Source organism: Otolemur garnettii, unplaced genomic scaffold (assembly GCF_000181295.1).
Source record: "Otolemur garnettii isolate 467f Iridium unplaced genomic scaffold, OtoGar3 scaffold00127, whole genome shotgun sequence".
NCBI classification, from domain to species: Eukaryota; Metazoa; Chordata; class Mammalia; order Primates; family Galagidae; genus Otolemur; species Otolemur garnettii.
Window position 1 is genome coordinate 1,930,626 of NW_003852522.1, and position 8,880 is coordinate 1,939,505.

At 50.2% G+C, this 8,880-nt stretch overlaps 1 protein-coding gene across 2 annotated transcripts in view; it reads left to right on the forward strand.

The window, feature by feature from the left end:
• MAN2B1 (mannosidase alpha class 2B member 1) overlaps positions 1–8,697 on the forward strand; it is a 24,984-nt gene extending 16,287 nt beyond the window's left edge. The window contains exons 15-24 of one of the 2 annotated variants that reach the window (XM_023518057.1): positions 2,585–2,682; positions 2,767–2,884; positions 5,582–5,700; positions 5,792–5,893; positions 6,055–6,142; positions 6,378–6,458; positions 6,879–7,106; positions 7,637–7,792; positions 7,901–8,003; positions 8,456–8,697. In XM_023518057.1, the coding sequence (XP_023373825.1) occupies positions 2,585–2,682; positions 2,767–2,884; positions 5,582–5,700; positions 5,792–5,893; positions 6,055–6,142; positions 6,378–6,458; positions 6,879–7,106; positions 7,637–7,792; positions 7,901–8,003; positions 8,456–8,565 (1,203 nt within the window). In that variant the 3' untranslated portion in view covers positions 8,566–8,697. The remainder of the gene's footprint in view (positions 1–2,584; positions 2,683–2,766; positions 2,885–5,581; positions 5,701–5,791; positions 5,894–6,054; positions 6,143–6,377; positions 6,459–6,878; positions 7,107–7,636; positions 7,793–7,900; positions 8,004–8,455) is intronic. The other variant, XM_012810186.2, reaches the window with a different exon arrangement.
• The last annotated feature ends 183 nt before the right edge of the window (positions 8,698–8,880 follow it).

Here is an 8,880-nt window from a genome sequence, read left to right on the forward strand (position 1 = left end):
AAAAAAAAAAAAAAGTTATATTTTATGATGTTGTTATAACAGTGAAAACAGTCAAGCAAGTCAGGGTGTGGTGGCTCACAGCTATAATCCTAGCACTCTAAGAGGCCAGGGGTAGAGTAGGGTGGTGAATTGCCTGATGTCCAGAGTTTAAGACCAGCCTGAGAAAGAGTGAGACCCAGGATTTACTAAAACTAGAAAAAACTAGCCAGGTGTTTTTGTTTTTGTTTTTTCTGAGACAGAGTCTCAAGTTGTTGCCCTGTGTAGAGTGCTATGGCATCCCAGCTCACAGCAACTTCAAACCTTTGGGCATAAGCAATTCTCTTGCCTCAGACTCCCAAGTAGCTGGGGCTACAGGCACCTGCCACAACACCTGGCTATTTTTTTGTTGCCATTGTTGTTGTTGTTTAGCTGGCCTGGCCCAGTTTGAACCCGCCACCCTTAGTTCATGTGGCTGGCGCTACAGGCACTGATCCTAGCCAGGTGTTTTGATGGCCTCCTGAAGTCCCAGCTACTGTGTTTCCCTGAAAATAAGACACTATCTTATATTTATTTTTTCTCAAGAAGACACACTAGGGCTTATATTCAGGGGATGTCTTATTTTTATTAAGGATAATACAACAATCTACATTTATTCAAATACAGTTAAGTTATCTTCTTCTGGAACCTCACAGGGGGAGCTGACCTTGGTGGGGCTGGTGCTAGTGATGCGTGAACTCCTTTCCCCTAGCCGTTCTCACATGCATAATAGGATGCCTGCAACCCTGGTTACCACATGTGCCCCTGTGCAAGTGCGAATGGCTCAGAGAAAGGAGCTGTGGCAGATAAAAGGTATTCCAGTCTTCTTTACTGCTCGGCTCTGAAATGCATGGCATGGCTATGCAGCATATCTGCATAGCCATGCCCATCACTAGGTCTTATTATTGGGGTAGGGCTTATATTTAACAAATGCATAGAAATCCTGCTAGGGCTTATTTTTAGGTCTTATTTTCAGGGAAACACGGTACTTGGGAGGCTGACGCAAGGGGTTCACCTGAGCCCAAGAGTTTGAGGTTGTTAAGAGCTCAGATGCCATGGCAGAGAGAGACACTGTCCTAAAAACAAAAAAAGAGGCATCGCCCATAGCTCAGTGGGTAGGGCACCGGCCACATACACTGAGGCTGGCTGGTTTGAACCCTGCCTGGACCAGCTAAAACAATGACAACTGCAACAAAGAAAATAACTGGGCATTGTGGCGGTCACCTGTAGTCCCAGCTACTTTGGAGGCTGAGGCAAAAGAATCACTTAAGCCCAAGAGTTGGAGGTTGCTGTGATGCCACAGCACTGTACCCAGGGGGACAGCTTGAGACTCTATCTCAAAAAAAAAAAAGAGATGTAGAAGGCTGGACGGGGTGGCTCATGCCTGTAATCCTAACACCCTGGGCAGGCTGAGGCAAGTTGATTGCCTGAGTTCATTGGTTTGCAGCCAGCCTGAGCAAGAGCAAAACTCCATCTCTAAAAATAGCCAGGTGTTGTGGAGGATGCCTGTAGTCCCACCCAGCTCCTTGGGAGGCTGAGGCAAGAGAATTGCTTGAGCTCAAGAGTTTGAGGTTGCTGTGAGCTATGATGCCACGGCACTCTACCAAGTGTGACAAAGTGAGACTCTGTCTCAAAAAAAAAAGACTATGTTATAATGAGGCCTACCTGGATTTTTTTTTTTTTTGTTTGTTTGTTTTGGAGACAGAGTTTCACTTTGTCACCCTGAGTAGAGTGTGGCATCCTAACTCATAGCAACCCCAAACTCTTGGGCTTAGGCAATCCCCTTGCCTCACCTGAGTACCTGGGCTATAGGTGCCCACCACAATGCCCATCTAGTTTTTCTGTTTTTAGTAGAGATGGGGTTCTCAATTTTTACTCAGGCTGGTCTCCACCTCCTGAGCTCAAGTGATCCAGCCACCTTGGCCTCCCAAAGTGGTAGGATGATAGGCATGAATATAAAATTTTTTTAGAGACAGAATCTCACTTTGTTGCCCTCAGTAGAGTGTTGTGGCATCATAGCTCACAGCAACCTCCAGCTCTTGGACTTAGCCTCCTGGGTAGCTGTGACTATAGGCGCCCACCATAATGACCAGCTATTTTTTGTTGTTGTTGTTGCAGTTTGGCTGGGTCCAGGTTTGAACCTGCCACCCTGGGTATATGGGACAGGTGCCTCCCATGAATATATTCTAATATATTCATTATTATATTCATGTTTTCTTCTGCTTCTAAAAGAAGTCAAAATATTCCTGTGGATCCTAAGTGTCTCATGACTTTGTGGTTCCTGGATCAGATACCCAAGTTTGCTCTGGCTGATGTGGGGAATAGACTGGGGGGGACCTGCATGGAGATTTTGGAAACTAGAAGGGATTGTACTAGTCCTGGAAGGCCACAAAGTGGGAAGACTGGGAATAAGGCTGAACATAAAATTTTGGGGATTTGCTACTAGGATCAAGTGTGAAGAGTGAGAGTGGTGGAGATAAGGGTGACTCCAAGCTTTAGTCCTGAACCCTGGGATGGATGGAGGACTAAGGCAATGGTCATCAACAACTGCTCACCCTTTACTCCCCAGCACATCCGGGCAACGTTCAACCCTAAAACGGGGCTCTTGATGGAGATTGAGAACCTGGACAAGAAACTGCTACTGCCTGTTCAGCAGGCCTTCTTCTCGTAAGTTAGGACCACCGGGCCTGGGAAGGTAGGTGGTGTGTGGGGCCTGAATCCCTTACCAGACTCTCACCTGCCCTGCTTTAGGTACTTCGCTAGTAGGGGCGACAGGCTGAGTGACCAGGTTTCAGGTGCTTACATCTTCAGACCCAACCAGTCGCAACCACTGCCTGTGAGACGCTGGGCTCAGATCCGTGTGGTGAAGGTCCGTGACCAGAAATGACAAGTGGGCATTTGGTAGAGCAAGGGAAGGGAGGTGGGAGAGTGTGGAGGTTGGTAGGTTGAATGCAGAGTGGAGATGGGAGGATTAACATCTCTTTCAGATAAGGTAGCTAAGTAAGACTTGAGTCTTAGGAATATTTGAGGATTCTCCCAAGCATTTATATTCATGGGTGACTGTATAAGAGTCTTTTCTGAGGAGACACATGCAAAGGCATTCACATCTGCTGTGGGTGTCAGGATTATACTTAGCTCTGGAAATTTGGGGGCAGGGGATGGCATGTTCCTACTTAGGTCATAAATGGGGAGAGCCAATTATAGCTGCTTCATAAGTTCACCAAGGGCCAGGTTCAGTGGCTCCTGCCTATAATCCCAACACTTTGGGAGGCCAAGGTAGGAGGATTGAGGCCAGGAGTTTGAGATCAAACTGGACAACATAGATGGGTATGGTGGTGCACACCTGTAGTCCCAGCTACTTGGGAGGCTGAAGCAGGAGGATTGCTTGAGTCTAGGAGTTTGAAGTTGCAGTGAGTTATGATAATGCCATTGCATTCTAGCCTGGGTGACAAAGTGAGACCCTATTTCCATTAAAAAAGAAAAAAGTCACTTAGTGCTATAGTAAGAAGAGTTTATATCTGGGATGGATATTTAAGAGTTCACACTTGAAAGCTGGGCACTGTGGTTCATGCCTATAATCTTAGCACTTGGGAGACTGAGGCAGGTGGATTGCTTGAGCTCACAGGTTTGAGACCAGCCTGAGCCAGAGCAAGACCTCGTCTCTAAAAATAGCTGGGTGTTATGGTGGGTCCTGTAGTCCTAGCTACTCAGGAGGCTGAGGCAAGAGAATCACTTGAGCCCAAGAGTTTGAAGTTGCTGTGAGCTGTGATGCCACCACACTCTATGAAGGGTGACAAAGTGAGACTCTTTCTCAAAAAAAAAAAAAAAAGAAAAAAGATGGATGAGTCTCACTTAGGGTGGATTTCTGAGAGTGCCTCTGGCTGGAAACAGTGGTTTCCTCATGGTCTCACACTGATGTTTCCTCTCTCTCTCTCTCTCTCTCTTTTTTTTTTTTGGGACGGTTTCACTTATTAACCCTTGGTAGAGTGCTGTGAAGTCACAGCTCACAGCAACCTCCAACTCCTTGGGCTTAGGCAATTCTCTTGTAGCTGGGACTACAGGTGCCCGCTACAATACCCAGATTCGTTGTTGTTGCAGTTAGGCTGGGGCTGGGTTTGAACCCATCACCTTTGGTATATGGGGCCAGGGCCCTACTCACTGAGCCACAGGCGCTGCCCTGATGTTTCCTCTTATGGTGGGAATGGGGCAGATAATGGTGAGAGTGACACGTGTGCAAATTTAAGAACCTCACCTTTATATATGCTTCTGTTTGAGGTGAACATCTGCATACCTGGGTCATCATATTAAGATGTAGTTTTGCTTGTTTTAACAGAGTTACCCAAATTAACTGTACCAAGAACAAGACAAAAGATTCTTCCCTTTTTTCTTTTCTTTTTTTTTTTTTTTTGAGATAGAGTCTTACTCTGTCACCCAGGGTAGAGTGCTGTGTCATCATAGTTCACAGTAACCTCAAACTCTTGGGCTCAAGCAATTCTTTTGCCTTGGCCTCCCAAGTACCTGGGCCTACATGTACCTGTCACTAAGCCCAGCTAGGTTTTCTATATTTTAGTAGAGATGCAGTCTTGCTCTTGCTCAGGCTGATCTCAAACTCCTGAGCACAGCGATCCATCTGCCTCGGCCTCCCAGAGTGCTAGGATTACAGGGGTGAGCCACTGTGCCTGGCCTGAAGATTTCTTTCCTTTTAATAGAAAGTCTGGGCTCGGTGCCTGTGGCTCAAGTGGCTAAGGCGCCAGCCACATACACCTAAGGTGGCGGGTTTGAATCCAGCCTGGGCCTGCCAAAACAACAATGTAGGCTGCAACCAAAAAAATAGCCAGGTGTTGTCACAGGTGCCTGTAGTCCCAGCTACTTGAGAGGCTGAGGCAGGAGACTCACTTGAGCCCAGGAGTTGGAGGTTGCTGTGAGCTGTGATGCCACGGCACTCTACCCAGGGGCATAGCTTGAGGCTCTGTCTCAAAAAAGAAAAAAAAAAAGGAAGTCTGGCTGAGCAATCCAGGGAAGGTGGGGAGGTTCCACAGCCACCCAGGCCCTTTTTCTCTCATTGCTCTGCCTTCTTCAACATTGAGCTTCTACCTCATGGTCCAAGATGGCTGCTAAACCTCCAGTTATTACATCTGCATTTGAGCCAGGGGCAGAGGGAAAGGGTCAAGGAATAGTATTCACACCACTTTGGTTACTCTTCATGGGGGAACAAAGCATGGTCACACAGCTACTGATATCCTCAGAAAAGACTGGACAATATAGTTTTTATTCCAATTAGCCGTATGCCAAGCTGGAATCCTGTTCTAAAGAGGGGACATGGTAGAATGGTGGACAGAAAGCATTCATGCCACAATCAAGAATGATGTGGCAGTGACTGAAATAGAAAATGTGTGCATCACACCTAGGCAGGTGGAGAAGGTGGGTGAAGTTTCCATGCTGTTAGTGGGGTTGACCCTGAAAAAGGCACTTATGGGTTTCAAAGCCAGGGTTAAGGGGACATTTGCGGGGCTTACCTCTGCTCAGATGTGAGCTAACACCTGCCCTTCATGCCCTGTGTCCACAGACAGACTTGGTGCAGGAGGTGCACCAGAACTTCTCAGCCTGGTGTTCCCAGGTGGTTCGCCTGTACCCAGGACAGCAGCATCTAGAGTTGGAGTGGACAGTAGGGCCAATACCTGTGATGTGAGTGGTACAGGCTGGGACTGGGGTGTGGGGGCAAGGACAGAGTGGGTTTTAGGTGAAGCTAATAACCTTGACATCCCATCTGTTACAGCGATTCCTGGGGGAAGGAGGTCATTAGCCGCTTTGACACACCACTAAAGACAAATGAACGTTTCTACACAGACAGCAATGGCCGGGAAATCCTGGAGAGGAGGTAGGATTGACTGAGGGAATAGAAAGGTGGCTTGTGGTGTGCTGGGGCCCAGAGGCAGTGGAAGAATATTCTGATCACATGAGTGTGGGAGGGAGAGGGGGAAGGGAAAGTGAGAAGTAGGGAAAATAGACCCCAAACATGACCAAATCACCCAACCCCAGGCGGAATTATCGACCCACCTGGAACCTGAACCAGACGGAGGAGGTGGCAGGAAACTACTACCCAGTGAACAGCCGGATTTATATCACGGTACCGCTCCTATCCTGCCTCTTCTCACCTCTACAGAGTGGGAGCCACCCTTTTTTTTGTTGTTGCAGTTTGGCTGGGGCTGGGTTGAAACCAGTCACTCTTGGTATATGGGGCCGGCGCTCTACTCACTGAGCCACAGGCGCTGCCTGGGAGCCACCCTTTATCTAAATCATCTCCTAACTACCTGAGGCTGGGCTGGAACCTCTGCCCCTCATTGTCACCCCTCACCTCCCAGGATGGGCAAGTGCAGCTGACAGTGCTGACTGACCGCTCCCAGGGGGGCAGCAGTGTGAGAGATGGCTCCCTGGAGCTCATGGTGAGTAGGTCAGCTCCCCATCCAAGCCAGTGCCCTCCCATCCCAGTCATCCTGCTGAATATTGAAGGCTGTTTCTGGCCCAGCTTTCTGCTTGTGGTCCCTAATAAACTGAGAACTCTATTCTTATGTTTGTTTTCCTACAGCTTTTATCCAATCTCTACCCGGGTCCCCCACCCCCTCAAAATGTGCCCTGTCTGGGTCCTTCATTAGGTACTTACTTCCCTCTGTCCTAGTCCCCTTGTTAGGTTGGATCCCTCCTCTGCTGGGGTCTCCATACCAGATCCTCACCTTCATCCTTATCTGTTGCCCACCCACCCTTTAATTTTTCTTGATATTCTCATAAGCCTTTACTCAGTTTCTGGCCCAAGGACACCTGATAGACTCACGACCCTCACCCTTTCCTGGCCATTCTCCTCCCAGGTGCACCGAAGGCTGGTGAACGATGACAGACGTGGCATAGGGGAGCCACTGATGGAGTCGGGGTCAGGGGCATTGGTGCGAGGGCGCCACCTTGTGCTGCTGGACACCTTTCAGGCTGCGGCCTCTGGGCACCGTCTGCTGGCAGAGAAGGTGGTCCTGGCTCCGCAGGTGGTGCTGGCCCCGGGTGGCGGCGTCCCCTACAACCTTGGGGCTGCTCCACGCCTACAGGTGAGGGGCAGCAGGGGAGGGCAGAAAGAGAGGACCAGAATGAAACCTACAAGGGGCGTTGTTGAGTATGAGTTCTCCAGGGCTCAGCGGAGAACCATCTGATCTGCCCCCTTCCCTAATTTGCCCTGGGGAGGCTATAACTAGTCTCACTCAGCCCCATGCCCAAGCTAGTCCCTGCCTAGCCCCAACGCACCTGGACTGTGTCAGGGCACAGTCCTAGCTCATCCCTTTAACTACCTCCTCTGTCTTGCTAAAGCCAGGTCAATTACACTGTAAGCCTCATCACTCCCTCCCTCCCTCCCTCTGCAGGTTCCGCGGTCCTGCCTCACCCCTCCCCTTGGCTAGCCCACCTCTCCCGCTCTCAGTAGCCTTCAACGTTACCTTAACACTCAGGCCAGAAGAGTTTTGTCCCTTCCAGGGAGAGGCGTTCATCTTGGGACCCTGCCCCAGCTTGGGATCACCTGATCCCCTAGTTGCCTCAGTCTTTCTGCCCCTTTCCAACTCAGTCACGCCTTCCTCCTCCCCCCCAGTACTCGGGGCTGCGGAGGGAGCTACCGCCCTCGGTGCATCTGCTCACGCTGGCCCGCTGGGGCCCTGAGATGCTGCTGCTGCGCTTGGAACACCAGTTTGCCCTGGGGGAGGATTCAGGACGCAACCTGAGCTCCCCTGTGACGTTGGACTTGCAGGTGAGGAAGGCAGAATTGGAAAAGAGACTGGAGAGAGGGAAGAGAGCGGTGGACAGGGGAAACCCAGCCGCTTTGCCTGCACTAACCTGACCCATCTACTCCCTACAGGACATGTTCTCCGCCTTCACCATCACCCGCCTGCAGGAGACCACGCTGGCAGCCAACCAGCTCCGGGCCTCTGCCTCCAGGCTCAAATGGACATTGAAGTCAGGTGAGGTCCTGACTCAAGAGTAGGGGATGGCGTCCTGCCTGGAGTAGGGGGCTGGGGGCTGCATGTGAGACCTAGGATTGTTGGCCAGGATCCAGTATGGAACCTGAATGTCTGAGGCAGTGTCCACATCCAAGTTAGGGGCTTAAGGATCTGAAATGGATCTGGGATGGAGTTTAGTCCTAAGAGCAACAGTCACCATCATTGACTGGTGGGAGGGTGTCTTTTACTACTGGGCTTAACCAGAGGGTATGAGGACTATGGCTAGGAACTAGAGGGGATTTGAGGACCTGGCCATGATACTGGGACCAGGGAAGTAGTTTAAGGGTCTGGGAGGCCCTGGGGACAGATTTGGGGATGGATTGTTGTGTTAGGCCCAGAGGTGGGAGCACAGTGGGGTGAGGCAAAGGAGCTCTGTATTCTTCACTCCTACCCCCACCCCTGCACCTCCCCAGGCCCCACACCCCACTCCACTCCCTATCTGTTGGATTCGGCCACTGTCACGCTACAGCCCATGGAAATCCGGACCTTCCTGGCCTCAGTTCAGTGGAACAAGAATGGTTAGACCTGTTGGTATGACCCCTCGGAGCTTGAGCCCCTTGCTCTCAGGGCAGGGCAGACTTTCCCCTTTCTCTTGCTGCTGCCACCATTAACAAAAGCTATTAAAATGCCACTTCTGAGACAGGTGACAGTGTAAGTATGGAGATCTTTGTTTGTTTTTTTGGAAGGGAATACAATTTACGACCCAGAAAAGTCAACAAGCCTAGGTGAGCTCTGGCCCAAGGCCTTGCAGGAAGCTGATGTGCTGGCCTGAATTCTCACACCAGACCTTTTTTTTTTTTTTTGAGACAGAGCCTCAAGCTGTCCCCCTGGGTAGAGT